At 38.6% G+C, this 21289-nt stretch overlaps 1 protein-coding gene across 1 annotated transcript in view; it reads right to left on the bottom strand.

Moving 5' to 3' along the window:
- Positions 1 to 21289, bottom strand: part of DNAJC3 (DnaJ heat shock protein family (Hsp40) member C3) — a 71275-nt gene that overhangs the window by 33815 nt on the left and 16171 nt on the right. Inside the window, exons 2-4 of the mRNA XM_028112077.2 lie at positions 19810 to 19920; positions 10626 to 10750; positions 8585 to 8659 (exon numbers count right to left, since the gene is read on the bottom strand). Coding sequence (XP_027967878.1) covers positions 8585 to 8659; positions 10626 to 10750; positions 19810 to 19920 — 311 coding nt within the window. The remainder of the gene's footprint in view (positions 1 to 8584; positions 8660 to 10625; positions 10751 to 19809; positions 19921 to 21289) is intronic.

Here is a 21289-nt window from a genome sequence, read left to right as displayed (position 1 = left end):
AGGACATTTTGGATTATCCTCCTTTTACACACAGGGGGATTCTGTGGCTCAAAGTCACTTCCAGAGCCTACATTCCTAACTGTTCTCTCCTATGTGTACAATGACCCCAAAGATGCAAGCTGCCTACCTGACATCTCCAACAGGACATCTTTTTTTTTTAAAGATTTTATCCATTTATTTGACAGAGAGAGACACAGTGAGAGAGGGAACACAAGCAGGGGGAGTGGGAGAGGGAGAAGCAGGCTTCCCGCCGAGCAGGGAGCCCGATGTGGGACTCGATCCCAGGACCCTGGGATCATGACCTGAGCGAAGGCAGACGCCTAACGACTGAGCCACCCAGGCGCCCTCCAACAGGACATCTTAACAGCAACTCAGTAACAAGGCCAACACAGAATTCCACACCACATTTCCATCCCATTGCCACCATCACCATGCCATCCTGTTCAAACAATGGCTCCTCTTATTATTTAGGACAAAGCCTAGGGTCATGCTAGATTCTTCTTTATGTAATTATGAGTCTGTTTTACTGCTGACATCTTTTAAGCCCCATCCCTCCCTCTTCCCCTCTGCCTCACATCTGACCAAAGTGGTAGAGCATAGTTCAATTTCTCTCAAAGTGGAATGAGTCTTAAAATTGATAGAGTTTTACCATTAGCCCATCAACATGACTGCATATGCACAAAAATAGTCTGGCCCACTTCAGTCCAGTTATTAACACTGTTGGTACCATACAGACCGGACCGAGTTTAACTACCGTTTAAAGTCTCCAAGAAGCTAACATGACAAAGGCAATGAATAGAGCAGTGTGATAATAAAAATGTATATCTAAGTCTCAAATGGCTCTTTCTATAAGCACAAAGTAAATTTATTAAGTAAAAATATTAAGTTAAAATATTAATATTAATAAGAAGGCATTATTTAACCAGCAGCATTTATTCTTTTAATAGGACATAAAACAACAATGTGTCTTACAACTGTTGGCTCCTTATATTTGATGACTTATGGTATATGATCCAGTATTACATCTGATTCAAAGAAAACTAGAGCAACTGTATTGAGTTATAGCACAGACTGCTATCTTTATATTAAATTATAACCAAATTTATTTCTTGCCTTTAAAAAGTACTACTCCCAGGACGCCTGGGTGGCTCAGTCAGTTAAGCATCTGCCATTGGCTCAGGTCATGATCCCAGGGTCCTGGGATCGAGTCCCGCATCGGGCTCCCTGCTCAGTGGGGAGTCAGCTTCTCCCTCTCACTCTGCCCCTCCCCCTGCTGTGTTCTCTTGCGCGCGCGCTCTCTCTCTGGCAAATAAATAAAATCTTAAAAAATAAAATAAAATAAAATAAAATAAACCAAAAAGTACTACTCTCTTTTCTTCCTAGCTCATGATATGTATTGTTTTAAAACTCTGGTTATTTCTGATTTACTTATCTTGAGACAATACAAGCATCCTTTCTGTACTAAAAGGTTAAGATGGAAAAAACAATGCCAAAAGTAATACTGATGCATATAGTGGATTTATGTTAGTTTGATTTGTTTTCAATTAACACAAACTACCAATGAAGAGTTTATTTAAAAATCTTATCAAAGGTTTATACTTGATTTAAAAATTAAATTGGAACTGGCACTGATATTTACCTAATAATATGGTTGCTCACCACAAAAAAATGCAAGTTGCTAGCTTTGTCAAAATAATATCAAAATATGAAATAAACATTTAAACTGATCATTGTATTTGGATCTTATGGAATGCTGCCTCGATCTAAATACTTTTCATTTAAACCCAAAGCATGGATAGCAAAGATAAATAAGGAAAAGATAAATAAAACACTGAACACCAAAAACAGAGGAGTTTAAACTACATTTACAGTATCTTGGAGTTGATAAGAAGGAAGAATTCACAGATTACAAATTACTAAATGAGTTGCTGAGAATCAGGATTTTTATAAGAATGAGGGAGCCGAACCTATCATCATCTCAATAGATGCAGAAAAAGCATTTGACAAAGTACAACATCCATTCATGATAAAAAAAAAACCCTCAACAAAGTAGGTTTAGAGGGAACATACTTCAACATAATAAAGGCCATATATGAAACACCCACAGCTAACATCATCCTCAATGAGGAAAAACTGAGAGCCTTTCCTCTAAGGTCAAGAACAAGATAAGGATGTCCACTCTCAACACTTCTACTCAACATAGCACTGGAAATCCTAGCCACAGCAGTCAGACAACAAAAAGAAATAAAAGGCATCCAAATCAGTAAGGAAGAAGTAAAACTTCCACTACTTGCAGATGACATGATACTACACACAGAAAACCAAAAAGACTCCACCGAAAAGCTGCTAGAACTGATAAATTCAGTAAAGTCACAGGATACAAAATCAATCTACAGAAATCTGTTGCGTTTCTATACACCAATAATGAAGCAGCAGAAAGAGAAATTGGGAAAACAATCCCATTTACAACTGCATCAAAAATAGTAAGATACCCAGGAATAAACCTAACCAAAGAGGTAAAAGACCTGTACTCTGAAAACCATAAAACACTGGGATGAAAGAAATTAAAGACGACACAAAGAAATGAAAGACATTCTGTGCTCACGGATTGGAAGAACAAATACTGTTAAAACGTCTACACTACCCAAAGCAATCTATACATTTAATGCAATCCCTCTCAAAATACCAACAGCATCTTCCACAGAGCTGGAACAAACTATCCTAACCTTTGTATGGAACCACAGAAGACCACGAAGAGCCAAAGCAATCTTGAAAAAGAAAAGCAAAGCTGGAGGCATCACAGTTCCAGACTTCAAGTTAATTACAAAGCTGTAGTAATCAAACCAGTATGGTACAGGCACAAAAAACAGACCCATAGATCAAGGGAACACAATACAAAACCCAGAAATACACCCACAATCATATGGTCAATTAATCTTTGACAAAGCCAGACAGAAGATCCGATGGGAAAAAGAGAGTCTCTTCAACAAACTGGAGAGCCACATGCAAAAGAATGAAACCAGACCACTTTCTTACACCATACACAAAAATAAATTCAAGATGGATTAAAGACCTAAATGTGAGCTCTGAAACCATAAAAGTCCTTAAAGAGAGCACGGTCAGTAATACCTCTGCCATTGGCTATAGCAACTTTTTTCTAGATATGCCTCCTGAGGCAAGGGAAATAAAATAAAAAATAAACTATTGGAATTACATCAAAATAAAAAGCTTCTGCACTTGGGGTGATGAACACAGAGTAATGTATGGAAGTTCTGAATTACTATATTGTACACATGACACTAATTTAGCACTGTATGTTAACTGAAATTAAACTTTAGGGGCGCCTGGGTGGCTCAGTTGGTTAAGCATCCCTCTTGATTTCAGCACACGTCATGATCTCAGGGTTGTGAGATCGAGCCCTGGTTCAGGGTCTGCATGGGGCATGGAGCCTGCTTAAGATTCTCTCTCTCCCTCTCTCTCTGGGGCTCTACACACACACAGTCTCTCTCTCTCTCTCTAAAAAAAAAAAAAAAGAAAGGAAAAGAAAAGAAAAAGAAATAAGAGAGTTGTATTTTCTCTACCCATCCTTCTCCCCTACATAATTTCTCTCCGAGCTCCTATCTCATGGACGTGTAACCAATCTGAACAATCCAGAAACCTGGGCATCATACCTAATTCTTCCTTCTCCCTTACCCCATTCATTGTATCTCTCTGGATCCAATCTCCTAAATGTCTACCTATTTCTCTCAATCCCCACCTACGCTAGCCTAATCTTTGGCCTCCATAAAGTCATACTTGGATTACTTACTGTAACAGCTTCACTATCAGACTGTCTGCTTTCACTCATGTCTTCTTCCAACCCATTCTCCAGAGTAGCCCGGATTTTATGGAAGAAAACCCTGATTCCCAGCATAAAGCCTCCATGACCATATAAAAACAAAACAAAAACCAAAAAACCCAGCTCCTGGGCCTACATATGTCTTCTTTGCAATCAGACCACTGCTTCCCTGTCCAGTTTTCTCAGCTCCTACTCTCATCATACTCGAGGCATTATTTTCTTAAGTGACAAGGATGCTTACCTGCTGACAGGATGGCCCTCCCAGCCACTTTGCTAACACAGATTCATTCACCCTCTTAACATTCAGATTTCCAGTACATCCCCTCCTTTAAGAAAGCCCTTCTTGACCAGACCCCCAAATCCCAGTCAAGTTAGGGGACCATTCTGTCTGTTCCTGTAGGGCTCAATCACAACACTTTAGTTATATGGTATCATATTTGCCTGATTATTTCTTACCCGAGTATAATCTTTCCAAGGCAGAGACTAGTTTTCTTCATCAGCAACTCTCCAACATCTACCACACTGCCTTGCAAATAATATGCACTCAGTGTTCGCTGAACTAACAAGCGACTAAACGCACTGGGGACAGCAGGGGTCAGTGATCGCTCAAAGACAAACTAAACTATGTAAGACACTGTTTAGGATCATGATAGCTGGTATGGACCTGAGGTGATGCTTATTTACAGGAGACCCTCCAGCAGCAGAGTAACCTGTACACACAACAAAGAACAAGATCCTCACTGTAGCCCAAAAAGAGATTAAGTATATTCAAACTTCTATTCCACTATGTAAAATGTAGCTGAGTATACTTACCTGGTTGTATATATAGCACTTTATTAGTAAGATTAAATCTTTGCTATATCTAATAGACTGATAAATGCTCTTACTACCACAAAAAGCCCATTTAAGTAAAAACATATAAAGGAAACAAGTTATTATATATCATCTATAATCACAAATCTCTAAAAATTAAAGAGATAGCAAGAAAGAGAGCACAAGCAGGGAGGAGAGGGAGAAGCAGGCTTCTGGCTGATCAGGGAGCCTGACATGGGGCTCGAACCCTTCCTGGGATCATGACCCAAGCCGAAGGCAGACGCTTAACCAACTGAGCCACCCAGACTAGGGATTCTCTTTCTCTCTCTCTCTCTTTCCCTCTGCCCCTCCCCTGCCATTTGCACACATGTTCTCTCTCTCTCAAAAATTAAATAAAATTTAGGGCGCCTGGGTGGCTCAGTTGGTTAAGCGACTGCCTTCGGCTCAGGTCATGATCCTGGAGTCCCTGGATCGAGTCCCGCATCGGGATCCCTGCTCAGGGGGAGTCTACTTCTCCCTCTAACCCTCCCCCGACTCATGTGCTCTCTCTCTCTCTCAAATAAATAAAATCTTTAAAAAAAAATTTAAATAAAATTTAATTTAATTTAAAAAACACAGGAGAAAAACTTTGGAACCTAGGGATTGGTGAATAGTTCTTAGGACACCAAAAAACACTATACATAGGAGAAAATAGAAAACCGATAAATTGGACATCATCAAAATTAAAAACATTCGCTCTCTCACAAACCCTGTGAAGAGGAAAAGACAAGCCATGGTCTGGGCAAGCACATTTGCAGACCACACATGTGATGAAGTATTTAAAAACATGAAGAACTTCCAAAACACAATAGTAAAAAAGCAAACAATCCAATTAGAACATGGGCAAAAGACATGAACCAGCTTTACACTAAAAAGGATGACAAATAAGCACAAGAATAGATCATTAAACATTAGGGAAATACAAATTAAAAAAACAATGAGCTGTCACTACAAACTTCTCCGAATGGCTAAAACAAAAAACAGTGACAAAACTACATACTGGCAAGGATGCAGAGGAACATAAAATGGCACAGTCACTCTGAAAAGCAATTTGGTGGTTCATTCTAAAACTAAACAATTATGATACAACCCAGAAATTGTACTTCTAGGCATTTATCCCAGGAAAATGAAAACTTCTGTTCACACTAAAACCTGTACAAGAATGTTCATAGCAAAAAAAAAAAAAAAAAGAAAGAAAGAAAAAGAAAAAAGAATGTTCATAGTTTTTTTTTTTTAAGATTTTATTTATTTATTTGGCAGAGAGAGACACAGTGAGAGAAGGAATACAAGCAGGGGGAGTGGGAGAGGGAGAAGCAGGCCTCCTGCTGAGCAGGGAATCCGATGTGGGGCTCAATCCCAGAACCCTAGAATCATGACCTGAGCCGAAGGCAGACACTAAACGACTGAGCCACCCAGGCGCCCCGCAGTTTTTTTGATAATAATGAAAAAGTAGAAATAATCCAAAGGTCCATCCACTGATGAATGGATAAATAAAAGGTGACATACACATACCATGGAATACTTAGCAATTAAACAAGCAAAGTGATATATATGCAACAATCTGGATGAATCTTCAGGGAATTCTACTGAGTAAAAAAAGTCAATGCCAAAAGTTTATATAATGTTTTAAGTCCATGTATGCAACATTTTGAAATGTCAAAATTTAAGAAATGAATCACAAACTAGTGGTTGTCCAAAGTTATGGATGAGGGGCCGGAACAGTATGTGAGGAAAGTGGGTGTAGTTATAAAGGGGCAACAGGAGGGATCCTTGTGGCAACAGAAGCACTCAGTATGTTAACTGCGGTGTAAAGAAAAAGGGTATTGAATTAAACACACACACAGAAGTGAACACTACGACTAAAACTGAGGAAAACTGAATAGACAGGTAGATTGTATCAATGTCAATATCCTGGTTGTAATATCGTACTACAGGTTTACAAGACATTATCATTGGGGAAAAGTGGGTATTGGGTAAAGGGTACACAGGATCTCTCTGTATCATTAATTACAACTGTATGTGAATCTACAATTATCTCAATAAAAATTTCAACTAAAAAGAAAAAATCATTCAGTACAGCTGCACATTCTCATGGAAGAATCCTGTAATAATAATAGCAAGGGTGGCTTTAAGAATACACTAGCGGAAGTGTGACTGTCAGAAAACAATCTAAAAGTGTAAAGTCTCATCAAAGTCCCCCTTCTTGTTTCCGAGAGGTTTTAATATCAATCACAGAAAAGACATTAATCGAGACATACCCAGAGTTCCAAGAACTCACTTCTCCAAAAGGATACATCCATTGCCCAGTAAGGATTAATTTTTGCTAAAGCTTTATTCTAAACTGTGTTATTTCTAAAAGGCTACTCTAATGTTGTGATTGGAAAAAAGTTCTAAGTAATAGATTTAACCATCTGTTAAAAAGAAGGAAACCCATTCTTATGCTTTATCATTCATCCATCCATTGAACAAATTTCTCACAACACTTGCTATGTACAAGAACTGAGCTGGGAAAAGGTAACCCCAACACCATGGCCTCCCCACCACCTGTCCTTCAGCCTGCTTTCAAGCATCTTCCCAAAAAGTAAGGAAAATTAGACAAACATAAAGGAACATCCAGTTTTACTGAGACCATGAGACAGCTACTGATTAGACTTTAATACAACTAAGTCTAATGTTTTTTGGATTTCTCTGCATATGACTGAGCATTGTGACAAAGGTTATGAAAATAGTAGAAATTTCAGTTTTATATTCATAGTGGTTATCATCTCATAACTAAGCATTTTTATAAAGTACAAAAATGCAAATAATGAACAATGAGGTTTATACAGTTGACCCTTAGGGTTAGGGGCACCGGCACCACTCACCCCATACAGTCAAATCCACATATAACTTGACTCCTCCAAAACTTAACTACTAGTAGGCTACTGTTTACCAGAAGCCTTATCAATAACAGAGTCAATTAACATATATTTTGAATGTTATATGTATTATATACTGTATTTTTACAATAAAGTATGCTACAGAAAAGAAAATTTTATTAAGAAAATCGTAAGGAAGAAAAAATACATTTATAGTACTTCTACAGTCCACATATAAGTGGACCCGTGCAGTTCAAACCCATTTCGTTCAAAGGCCCACTGTATATATGCTCTTTCTAGACCACTACAAAAACAAATCCAGATAGAGTAAAAATGCAGGTCTTAAAACAAGCTTCATGAGGGAATGAAGACTTTGGCTATCTCTCCAAATCATTTTTCAATTACATGTAATCTGTACCATCCCCCAACAAATCCAAAACACTTTACACATTGTAAAATAGCCATATGGGTAATTATAAAATTCTGTTTTAAGAATGTCTCATTATTCCTTTCAAATCAAATGAAGGGTTTCCCAAGCACTTTTAGAATAGTTCAGCTGACATCTCTAGATTCTCATGGAAAACAAAGCAGAACGTGTGAGCTATATAAACTGAATTAAAATTATGTATTATTGGGCGCCTGAGTGGCTCAGTTGGTTAAGTGACTGCCTTCGGCTCAGGTCAGGATCCCAGGGTCCTGGAATCAAGCCTCATGTCAGGCACCCTGCTCAGTGAGAGTCTGCTTCTCCCTCTGACCCTCTCCTCTCTCATGCTCTCTAATAAATAAATAAAATCTTTTAAAAAAAATTATACATTCTTTCCACATATTTTATCTTCCAACTATTAAAGTGATTCCCTCATGTCAGTCACTATGTATTAATTCAGAAACTGTGATTTTTATATACACAAATCAGATGATTTTCCCTTTTAGCTATAAAGTTATTGCTAAATGTCTTACTATAAAAAGTCCAATATATTCACTCATCTCCATAAAGATGTTCAACATCTTCATAAAGCCAAATGCAAACTGAACTTACCACTTTTTTAAAATCATCTTCTGCTTCATCAAGTTTTCCTTGTTTGAGTAGTAAGTGACCTCTCTGTAATCTTGCCTAGAAAAAAGAAAAAGTGTTCTGAGTACCATGCATTTCCAAATTTTCTTTAAACACAAAGAATAAAACCAAATGCGCTAATGAAGCATTAATGAAATATTTATTTTTCCAATGTCCATTTGACAAAGGACTCTTGAGAACAATTCCTGGAACCACTGAATGTGTATTACTTTTATTAAAGTATGCCTTCTTAAAAATACTTTTTGTGCTATATCCCCCAAAATTGAAAATAGGTGTCCATACAAAATCTTGTACATGTAATATTCATAGCAATAGCTAAAAAGTGGCAACAACCCAAACTCCCACCAACTAATAAATCAATAAGCACACGTGATCTATCCATACAATGGAATATTATCTAACCATAAAAAGGAATGAAGTGTTGACATATGCTACAACATGGATGGACCTTGAAAACAATATGCACAGTGAAAAAGATCAGACACAAAAGGCCACAAACTGTACAATTTCATTTATATGAAGTGTCCAAATAAGCAAATCCATACAGACAGAAAGATACGTGGATGCCAAAGGCCAGGGCATAAATGGGGAGGGGCTGCTAATAGGTACTAGATTTCTTTTGGGGGTGACAAAAGTGTTCTGGAACTAGACAGTGGTGATGCTTGCACAACCCTTTGCTCTTCTAAGATTCTGTAATGACCAATGTGACCATAAGACAGAAACCACATTGATAGTCCACTAAAACTTATATATAACTTTTACAATACATAAAAATGTCCCTAATCCACTGTTAAGTGCATCAACACACATAAAAAGCAAAATGAAAGCCACTTCAACTACCTAATAGCTACTATAATACTAGGAAAATGAACTACTTAACCTTTGTGAAAGGTTGTGCTTAGCTAGTTAAAGTAACAGATTAAAGAAAAAAATCTGACGTTTGGGAATTCCATCCTAAAATAGTATTTCAAACCAAACATTCACCCATATCTAATCAGTTATCCCTAGTCCTTTTTGGAATATGGCAAGATATAAACAATAAATGAGTTACCAAATTAATTTTGAAACCATCTAATTTATCCTATTATTTTAAGCCATTACACTGACCTGCCAATCATCAGGATATCCCATTAGACTATAAATTCCTCCACTTCTGAAGCTTCTGTGTTGGATGCAGGGGAGGATCAGTCTAATTCATGACTGTGTCCTCACCACAAACCACTGCTTAACTGACCTATCTCCTTTTCTTTATTCTTCCTGCTACAGCCTTAATTGGAACTATTATCAGTCACCTGACAGCCTTTTAATTCAACAGCTTTTTTTTTATGTTATTGCGTTATGTTAATCACCATACATTACTTCATTAGTTTTTGATGTAGTGTTCCATGATTCATTGTTTGTGCATAACACCCAGTGCTCCATGCAGAACGTGCCCTCTTTAATACCCATCCCCAGGCTAACCCATCCCCCCACCTCCTCCCCTCTAGAACCCTCAGTTTGTTTCTCAGAGTCCAGTCTCATGGTTCATCTCCCTCTCTGATTTCCCCCCCTTTATTTTTCCCTTCCTACTATCTTCTTTTTTTAACATAATATATTATTTGTTTCAGGGGTACAGGTCTGTGATTCATCAGTCTTACACAATTCACAGCGCTCACCATAGCACATACCCTTCCCAACGTCCATCACCCAGCCACCCCATCCCTCCCACTCACCTCCACTCCAGCAACCCTCAGTTTGTTTCCTGAGATTAAGAGGTCTTTCTAAACCGCAAAGCTAACACCACTGCCAAGCTTCTAAAAATCAGCAGCTGCACCCGCTGTTCCTCTTTCACACAGACCTTTGATTGCAGAAACTTTGAATTTTTCTTATTGCCCAGTCCTCTACACCACAGCTGCTTTCTCCGTCCTCCAGCTATGCCTAGCAGGCTGGTCCTCACCTTAAAAGACAAATTACCTCTTCCAAATTCCCATAAGTTCTCCTTTAAAGGAAGTTTAGATGCACTTACCGCAGTGAAATCCATCTTCAATTCAATCACTTTAGTTAAATCAGGAAGTGCTGCTTTTGATTTGCCCATAGCTAAAAAGACAGTAGCTCTCCGATAGTAAGCAATATAGTTATCTGGGTCACCATCTGAAAATTAAAATAATAAGTATTAGCTCTTGGTAATTTATTCAAAACCCAAATAACCTGACCAGTACTTGAGTTTGCAATTCTCTTAAGAAAGGTATTAAGAAGGGGCACCTATGTGGCTCAGTCAGTTAAGCATCTAACGCCTGGTTTTGGCTCAGTCATGATCTCAGGGTGGTGGGACTGAGCCCCATATAGGGCTCTGCGCTCAGCACAGAGTCTGCTTGAGATTCTCTCCCTTCTCCCTCCCTCCCTCTCTGCCCCTCCTCCTGCTTGCTCTTTCTCTTGCACCTGCTTGAGTGCTCTCTAAAATAAAGTCTTAAAAAAAAAAAAAAGAATTTCTTCATCAATAATGCATCATGTTGACTAGCAAGATCACTGCAAATAAAGCCAGAACAGGAATGGGATGCCTGGGTGATTCCGTCAGTTAAGCATCTGCCTGCAGCTCAGGTCATGATCCTAGGGTCCTGGGATTGAGTCCCACATCAGGCTCCCTGCTCAGTGGGGAATCTGCTTCTCACTCTCCCACTGCTGCTCCCCCTGCTTGTGTTCCCTCTCTCTGTGTCAAATAAATAAATTCTTTAAAAAAAAAAAAAGAGTATCTTTTATATTTTTAAAGAGGTGCCAAAAAATAAAAATAAAAAAATATGCACACAGAGACTATATGGCTACAAAGCTTAAATATTCATTATCTGAAAAGAATTCATTATCTGGCTCTTTAAAGAAAAAGTTTGCCAACGTCTGGGTTAAAATATTAACTATATTCAACTCATAACTTCTGTAAGTATGCAATTCAGTCTTTGTCTTTGCTGAAATTTCCTTAAGTAAAATACTGATTGAGAATGTGACTGTGCCTTATTCATAGGACTTTAGAAAATTATAGACTTCCAATTAAACTGACATAGTAAATGTGCAATCTTGGGGCAACTGGGTGGCTCAGCTGGTTAAGCATCTGCCTTCGGCTCAGGTCATGATCCCAGGGTCCTGGGATAGAGCCCCACATCAGTCCCGCATCGGGCTCCCTGCTCAGTGGGGAGTCTGCTTCTTCCTCTCCCTCTGCCCCTCCCCCTGGCTCATGCTCACTCGCACTCTCTCTCAAATAAATAAAATCTTAAAAAAAAAAAAAGTGCAATCTCTGCTCCCTCACAAATTCCAACTAAAATGGCAGTGAAGAAATAAAGGTACAAATCTTAGGACAAAGGAGGAGAATGGAAATGAGAGCAGGACTAATTAACAATATTTGAAAGAAGGAAAACAGATGGACGCGTTAGGTTTTGAGCTAATTCCACTCTGCTCAGTGCCTACAATTAGAAGCAAACCTCGTGCTGTCAAACAGTCCTTCTAGAAAGCAATTTTGAAACATATATGTTCTTGACCAAATCCAGCCATGTGTCTTAAACAAATAAACATTTATTTATGCACACAGATGTTCCATCATTATAAAATTTACAACTAAAACTCTCTGAAAGTTCTACCCCTGAAGGTCTTATCATTTGAAAAACATGACAAATGGGAATCTGTATGGCAGGATAGTATATAATCATTCAAAATCCTGGTTTTGAGAAGTTGTTAATGGCGTTAAACTACCTGAAGTACTGCTGGGCAAAGGTGGAACAGGAGGAGAGAGTAGGCTATACACCATGTATGAAAGAGGTGTACAAATGGCCAAAAGCACACGAAAAGGTGTTTACCTTCACTAATCATTAGGGAAATGCAAATCAAAACCACACCAAGATACCACTTCACATCCATTAGGATGGCTATTATAAAAAGAAAAGAAAAAAGAGGGAAGGAGAGAAACGCAGACAGAGAAATGGGGAACAATTGCTTGATGGGTACAGAGTTTCAGTTTGGGATGATGAAAAAGCTCTGGAGACGGATGGGGTTGCGGGTTGTACAACAATGTGAATGCGCTGAATGCCACTAACTTCATACACTCACAAATGGTCAAAATGGTAAATTTTGAAATATGCATTTTATTGTACTACATATTTTATTGTAGTTATATTTTTGAAAAACTAAGAGAACTGGGCATTTTAATTAAAAAAAACTTAATCTTTTTCTCAAATCTAAAACAAAAACCAAAAACAACCCATATACCACAGATAAGCATCACTGAAATTTCTTTCCTGGTCAATTTTGCTTAGAAAACAAGGGAAAAAGAGCACTGTCAGCGGCTGTATATAGGGTATTTCCTACAAAAGACTGTAATTAGCCTGAAGAAAAAGTAAGAAACAGAGTTACTACATTTAGAGCATACATGATATAAATTATTTTTAGGTTCAGTTCATATTCAACTTAAGAGTGTGCAATAAATTAAACATGTGGGTCTGGCCATAAGAATGATTTGATACCTAAGGATTTCTGACACTTAAGTGACTGCCTCTGAACGGAAAAAGAAATTCACCACTGGTCAACAGCAGTTACCTGGGCAGACAGATCGGGTTTTCTTCTTTATACTGTATCTACATACTCCAAAATGTGTCACAATGAACATGGAGTACTTTCATGACTTACTTACACTAAGCAAAAAATAAATACTAGAAACGACATGATTTAAGACCTGGAGTTTACATCACACACTCTCACCTTCGTATGTCCAAATCCTACTCAGTCTCTGAGACACAGCTTAAATGACCTATTTGATTACACATGTGAAAATATACCTTCCATTCCCTAAATTTCCATAGCATTCTGTAATACAGTATACCTCTCTTACTATGCCCATAACACTTACCACTCCCTCTGACATTATTTATACATACACCTCAAGCTAGAGAAAATAAATTCCTTGAGTAAATTCACTTTCGTGTCTCCCTATCACCTGGCCCAAAGGGACTCAAATAAAAGGAAATGGAAACAAATTCCTGATCACCACAATCAAGGCCAACACTGAGACCTGCCTAGGACAAGCGAGGGACTAGAAGTCAGAATGGACACAGCTTGTTTGGTCTTTCTCTCATTTCCGTAGGACACTGTAATAATACTTGGCAGGTCCCTGGAGCTAGCCAGCTTCCCCACAGGCTCTCCTCACCCCTACCCTCCCCCAGAAGCTCCTCCCTTGCTTCGGGCCTCAATTCCTGGGTCCTTCTCATCGAGAAAGGCTTCTATTTTGTTTGCTTTCCCTAGTGCCATCCTGCTGTGGACAAGAAGGAAGCACACACCAACATCAGCCCAGCCACAGACCAAGGAAAACATTTCCCAGCCTCCGGATGAATGTGGCTCCCTTCCCGTCCGTCTTCCTTCCAGAGCCAGGTCTGTAAACCTGGAGAGCAAATGGTTTGTTGCCACACTCTGTTCCGCCCAGAAGAGGTTTTTGTCAGAGGGGACCAAAGAGGGTGAGGGCTGAGGTCTCTGCTCCATCGCCTGCCCTCTGGTCCCAGCAGCCTTCCTGAGCTGGTGCGGAGGGTCTGGCAGACTCTGCTGTCACTTGCTTTTGGAAGAGGAGCTGCTCATAGATTCTGACCTCACTGGCCCGAGAAAGTTTTCCATTTGGAGTACTTTCCATTCAGGAGGCAAAGCAAACATCTGGTCACATGGCTCCCTTTTTCCCTGCCAGCCACCCCACTCGGGGATTCCAGAGAATGGACATAGCTCTTAAAGGATATTCAGATCATTCTCTCATGAAATTAGCAATGGATTTGCAAACACAGATGTTGCTTATTTTGAACTCTGTATCTAGTTCTTTCAAGAAAAGAAGAATGCTTAGTGCTAACGTTGGGCATTTTATCAAGAAGGCACTTCCACTAAAAATTGCATTGGACTTCACTTTGGGAAAAAACTGACCATTTCAGTCTATGCAGAAAAACCTCCAAGGAGGATTATATATGACACAGCTTTTGTATTAAGTATTTGATTATACATATATTCAAAATGTCTATATAAAATAATTCTGGAGCATTCACTTTCATTTGCTTTATTCTTCAGTTTTTAGGTATTTTTTAAGACATGAAGTGGGAATTAGAACCCCAATTTATAACAATAAACCTACAAAAATGAGGAAACAAATGGTAATGGCTCAACGTGTGAATCAAGAATCAATGTTCTTAGCTGTATAGGGTCACCTGAATGGCCAAACAAAATAGCTGTCCCTGTAGCTTCATCTTAAAATACCAACAGTTCCTAGAAATCATGTCCATTCCTTTATCACTGTGCATGAAGTAGCAACTGAACAAGGGTTGGTTTAAGAAATTCATGCTTAGTGTCTCATAATACAAAATCTGATAACCTTGAAAATAATCACTTATCCTGTTATCCATTCAATACACAATACAGTTCATTATTTAAAATACAAGTCTACATATAGAAATACTAGATTTCATTTGAAAACAGGTCATTCCAATTGTTATAGTAGTTTATTAGAAATTTGAACATGAGGGGTGCCCGGGTGGCTCAGTCAGTTAAGCGTCTGCCTTCAGCTCAGGTCATGATCTCAGGGCACCTAGGATCCCTGCTCAGCGAGGAGTCTGCTTCCCCCTCTCCCTCTGGCCCTCCCTCCCACTTGTGTTCTCTCTCTCTCTCTCTCTCTCAAATAAATGAATAAAATCTTAAAAAAAAAATATGAACATGAGAGTTCATCCTAATCCTCAAACTACCAAACAACTCAAATATGAGAAAATTAGCCATAATAAAAAAAACCCACAACTACTATCTGGAGAAAATACATCAGAAAGCCAATTATAAATGATGTAAACAGTGGCAGTGGAAAGCAGAAAGACCACCACCCTTGCCTAGATACAAAAAATGTTTATTCTTGCTCCCAGCTAACCCAACTCTACCTCTTCAGTCAAACTTTTACTGAGTACCTACCAGAGATTAAAATAATGACTAAGGGGCACCTGGGAGGCTCAGTCATTAAGCATCTGCCTTTGGCTCAGGTCATGGTCCCAGGGTCCTGGGATCGAGCCCCACATCGGGCTCCCTGCTCAGCAGGAAGCCTGCTTCTCCCTCTCCCACTCCCCCTGCTTGTGTTCCCTCTCTCACTGTGTCTCTCTCTGTCAAATAAATAATCTATAAAAAAATAAAAAATAAAATAATGACTAAATAGGATACTACCTATCCTTAAGATGGTGGCTGATACACACAAGTGCGCACACAGAGGAATATTACTCAGCCATAAAAAAGAATGAGAGCTTGCCATTGCAACAACATGGGTAGACCTAGAGGGTATTATGCTAAGTGAAATAAGTCAGAAAAGACAAATACCATATGATTTCACTTATTTTATTTTTTTTAAGATTTTTTTTTTTTTTAAGTAATCTCTACACCCAATGTGGGGCTCAAGATGAAGAGTTGCATGCTCCACTGACTGAGCCAGTCAGGCGCCACTTCATCTATTTCATTTTTAAAGATTTTATTTTTAAGTACTCTCTACACCCAACATGGAACGTGAACTTACAACCCCAAGATCAGGAGTCACACGCTCTACCACCTGAGCCAGCCAGCCGCCCTCCATATGACTTCACTTATATGTGGAATCTAAAAAACAGGACAAGCAAAAAAACAGACTCTTCGATCCAGAGAACTGGTGGTTCTGGGGGTGGTGTGAAGAGATGGGTAAAAGAGAGAAAGGAGATTAAGAGGCACAAACTTAGTCATGTTGTAAATAAGTCAGCGATGAAATGTACAGCATGGGGAGATCGTCAACAATACTGTATAACACTGTATGGGGACAGATGACTACACGTATTGTGGTGAGCACTGGATCATGTGCAGAACTGTGAAATCAATGTTGTACAATGGAAACTAATATAACACTGTATGCTAATTATACTTCAATACAAATAATAATGATGATAATAACAATAATACTAAGATTCTACCTATCCCTAGGAAGTTCACGATCTTTTGAATTAGAATGTGACGTCTGGAAAGTTACTAAGTACTCTTTGTTCCCTTCTGTCTAGATGTGACTAGTAATGCCCATCCCCATTTCACAAATGAGGTACAAATGTGATGAGAAAGCATCATGATATGTTTAAGTGACAAATAAATGTAGACATGGATTTTGTTTTTTGATTTAGCAAATTATAAATGGGATGCTGATTTCCTTCCCAAGCAAATGGGGAAACCTATCATTTCAGAAATGCCCACCACTTAATCCACCGCATTAGACATTCATTCCTGCCAGATACAGATAGCTAAGACATTCTTTTAAGTCTGTCAAAAAAGGGATTTCAGATCCTAGAATTCACTGTCTCCGTAAGATCATGCTGCAGGAATAAAAGGGCATTTTTCACACTGCACTGCAGTCCCTCTAATGATAAATCTCTAAACAAAACTTGTGTCTGCTTCAAAACACGGAGGTAAGTGCAACTGTTTCAGAAGACTAATTAGAAAGTGGTAATCAACATTCTTCCTTAAATCACAGTTTCCAAGAGATCAAGAATGTTTCCATCACTTCCAAATTTTAAAACTCCTGCCAAAAAATATTCATTTGCCAGATACAAAAAAACTTCAGATCAAATCACTGATAGATCTGTACCATACTGTAGAAACCATTTGTGTTGCTACTGAGTTTTAATACATAAACCTTTTACTGTGTTAAAAATGTAATCATAAAACATACCAAGCCCAATTTTCAAAATGCACCTAGTAATTTTTCAAAAATGAAAATGGAAGGGTGCCACAACCATAAATAATGTCAACTATAGCATTATAATAAAAAACAATCCGTCGATAACTCACAAGGCTGCTAGCCAAATTCTATTACAAACCCTACCGTCAATTTCTAATCACAGAAGTTAAAGAAATAAAGTACATCACAAAACTGAGCAGTTGGGAAGTATAATAAATGAGTAAACATTTAATGATCTCTTTATACAGTCAGTGTAAAGTAAAGCAACGTGTGAAGACACGAATGCCATTTCCCCACTGCAGCAGAGCTCCTCGACCTGCAGCAGTGAGCGCACCCTTGGCAGGGTCTACCAGGCAGGAGCCAGGATGCGCTCACTGCTGGGGAGAGGCACTCACTAACTCACTGCGCTGCCCGAAGCAGCCAGAGGGGTCATTATAAAATCTGATGTTTGGTAAAGGAGACCACTGAAATGGAGGCTCCAAAGCTCTTTTCTGATAAACACACATACACATCTCATAAGAGATTCAATGGACCATGACACCACCCCCATCACTATCTCTCACATAGTGTCATCATATACAATTTAAACTTTATTTTCTAAAGTTAGTTATGATCAGTGTTTTACACAAACTAAAATGATGAATGTCCCAAACTACACAGGTCCTCCTCAGAAATTATGACATGGGCACCATCTGAGAATGGCTGCAACCCGCCAAATCATGACAGACAGAAGGACACTGCTCTGAGCTCTGAATACACAGTAGTGCTTCGCTTTCTACCTTCAATGAATTCCATAAATCAATTACCATATTCTAGCTTTACTAATTTATCTTTTGGTGACTACAACAATATTTTATTGGGTATTTTGGGAAAGAGACATCTCAAGAATTCTTGTATGGCACTGAAGCTAAAGAACAACAGGTAGTCATTTTAAACTACTGTAACAATATTACATGGCCCTAATGTTTCGGCTAAATGTGATAGTAAAGAAAGCAAATAATAAAGTATAAAGTAGGTAGGAGGTATAAGTTTCTGCAAATATTCTTGCACTACTAGGGAAGAATCAATATTTTTTTAAGACTTGCTTTATCTAAGACAATAATGGAAATCTTTTTTCATTACTATGCTGCAGCACTGAAGGCAGTTCAAATCACCAGAAAAGTGTGGCCTCAGTAATGACATGGTCACATGGTATATGGTCTCTATTGAAAAGTAACTTGTGTGAATTGTTGTGCCAATTACCTACCACTTCCCAAGGTGAGCTAATAGCCAAAATGAAAAAATTTCCTAATAGAAACTTCACATAATTAAGAAAATCCTATTAACACATCAAGTCTGTTTTTTAAAAGTCTTAATTTTCAGAGACATAAAAATTTTATTTCTACATACCTTACATGTGTGATTGTACCCTATTTTCAAAAAAATCTTTATATACATTATTCTCAACCTAACCTTCACAAAGAAATCCTTTTTTGGGTAGCACAGTGAAAACTGCTAGGAATATGCAGGTAACTTGTTTAAGCCAAAATTTACTTACATAACTTGACCAATAATCATAGGATTATCAAGTGGCATAGCCAAGATTAAAATTTAGGTTTCCTATTATTCCAGAGAGTTAATAACATCAGTAATAAAAATCTGAGTTTTCAAAACAGCATGAAGAAAAATATTGCCAAACCAAAATCTAATCATGTTCTGTTTACAAAGTAAATTATAAGAGTAGGATGATAATTTTTCTGGTGAGAACTGTACCTTAGTAAAAATATACAAAAAACAAAAAAACCCCACCTCATTACCCCGCAGTTAACTTGTCACTCTTAACCATCCCAAATAAAGGTGAGAATGTATAAATTTAAAAAAGGATTCAGAAAGTCAATGTCAAAAAGTCCTAGCACAAAAGTGTATGCAGTGACTCATAAGAAAATCCTGTAAGCCCTCACTTAGAACCTATTCATTGTGGCCATCTCGTTTCTCTCGATCCCAACAGACTGAAAGGTGCAAAGACAGCTGACACTACAGACAAATACAAGTGAGCAACAGAACAGCCTAAGAGATGGAGGAAGTTTGGCCAACACGGAAGAGGCAATGGACAACAGGATCCCCCAAAGGCCTCAAAGTAAAATAACTATACCAATGTTCTCAAGTCATCAAGAAAATTAAACCGTCTTCAGTGAAATCTTCTAGGGGGGCAAAAAACTATATAATACAGTGAGAAAAGCTTTCTGTCAAAATTACCTTGAATTATTCTTGGTACTTACAGTAAAAAGTCTTAAGTTACCTGGATAATTCTCTCGTGTTAGATACATATGCATTTAAGTGCTGTGCATTTATTTTATTAATCTATTTCACCCAGAATCCTGCAAATATTTTTAAATGTTTTCTTTAAACATCAAATAATGTTTATTTTAAATGCTATCCAAAGAAGGAGCTGTTAATTATAATTCACTAGAATGGCCCCTGAGGGTTTTGGTTCCAAGATACAAACCTACTGCAGCATGAAACTGAGATAAAGCATCAGCTAGCTGTCCAGCTGCAAGTAATTTCTTGCCCAATTCAAGATGTTTCTCAACATCTGCATTTACTCCACATTCAGCACCTAAAAACAACAACAAAAATAAGTTAACTTTCCATGACCAAGATTTAATTCAGAAGAATAAAATGCTAAAAATATGGGGCACCTGAGTGGCTTAGTTGGTTAAGCATCTGCCTTCAGCTCAGGTCAATGATCCTAGGGTCCTGGGATCACCCTGTGTTGGGCTCCCTGCTCAGCAGGGAATCTGCTTCTTCCTCTCCCTCTGCCCCACCCCCCAATCATCCGCACTGTCTCCCCATCTCTCAAATAAATAAATAAAATCTTTAAAATATATATGTATAGTTATCTGCTTCAGGAATCTGCTCAGATAAGAAGAGTCACAGAAGCTAAAGAGTGACATAGAAAAGGTAACAAAAAAGCACAGTGCTTCGTTTTACGAAGTACAAGTGACCCCAAAATATACGCCTTATCACCCTGGTCAATCAGAAGAATGTAACCAGTCTCCAAAATATAAGGGAAACTGCATAACACAGAGTAGTTAAAATGTGTCAAACAACAAAATCATAATTGCTTTGTTAAACTAGAATTTCATTTTTTAAAAAAGATTTTATTTATTGGGGCGCCTGGGTGGCTCAGTCGGTTGAGCGTCTGCCTTCGGCTCAGGTCATGATCCCAGAGTCCTGGGATCGAGCCCCGCATCAGGCTCCCTGCTCTGCAGGCAGCCTGCTTCTCCCTCTCCCACTTCCCCTGCTTGTGTTCCCTCTCTCGCTGTGTCTCTCTCTGTCAAATAAATAAATAAAATCTTTTTTAAAAAAAAGTATTTATTTGACAGAAAGAGAGCACAAGTAGGGGGAGTGGCAGGCAGAGGGAGAGGGAGAATCAGGCTCCCCACTGAGCAGAGAGCCAGACGTGGGGGCTCGATCCCAGCACCCCAGGATCACGACCAGAACTGAAGACAGACGCTTAACCAAATGAGCCACCCAGGCTCCCTTAGAATTCCATTTTAATGAGTATATCGAGTCCACTCTAATATTCATGTATTTATTGAGCATTTACAATGCACCGGGCACTATTCTAGGTATTTGGGATAAGTGAGCAAAACAAACAAAAACCTCTGCCACTCATAGCACTGGACATTATGGAGGGAGGAGACAGGCTTTAGAAATACATAAATTACAAAGCATGGTAGGTAAAAAGTATCACGGAAAAAGTCAAGCCATGTGAGGACATCAGGAGTGCTGGGGCTTTCAGTATTAAACAAGGTGGTCAAGGGTGGGCCTCACTGAGAAACTGACATCTGAGCAAAGACTTACTTGAAGGAAAGTAAGGAACTCACCATGCAGATACGTAGAAAAAGAGCTTTCCAAGAAGGAGCAGCTAGTGCAAGGGCCCTACGTCAGGAGCATGGCAGGTTATGTCCAGAAACAGCAGG

The sequence above is a fragment of the Eumetopias jubatus genome, unplaced genomic scaffold (assembly GCF_037043125.1).
Source record: "Eumetopias jubatus isolate StellerSeaLion01/CBP00866 unplaced genomic scaffold, mEumJub1_p1.0 scaffold_3, whole genome shotgun sequence".
NCBI lineage: Eukaryota > Metazoa > Chordata > Mammalia > Carnivora > Otariidae > Eumetopias > Eumetopias jubatus.
This window is presented reverse-complemented; position numbering and strand designations above follow the sequence as displayed.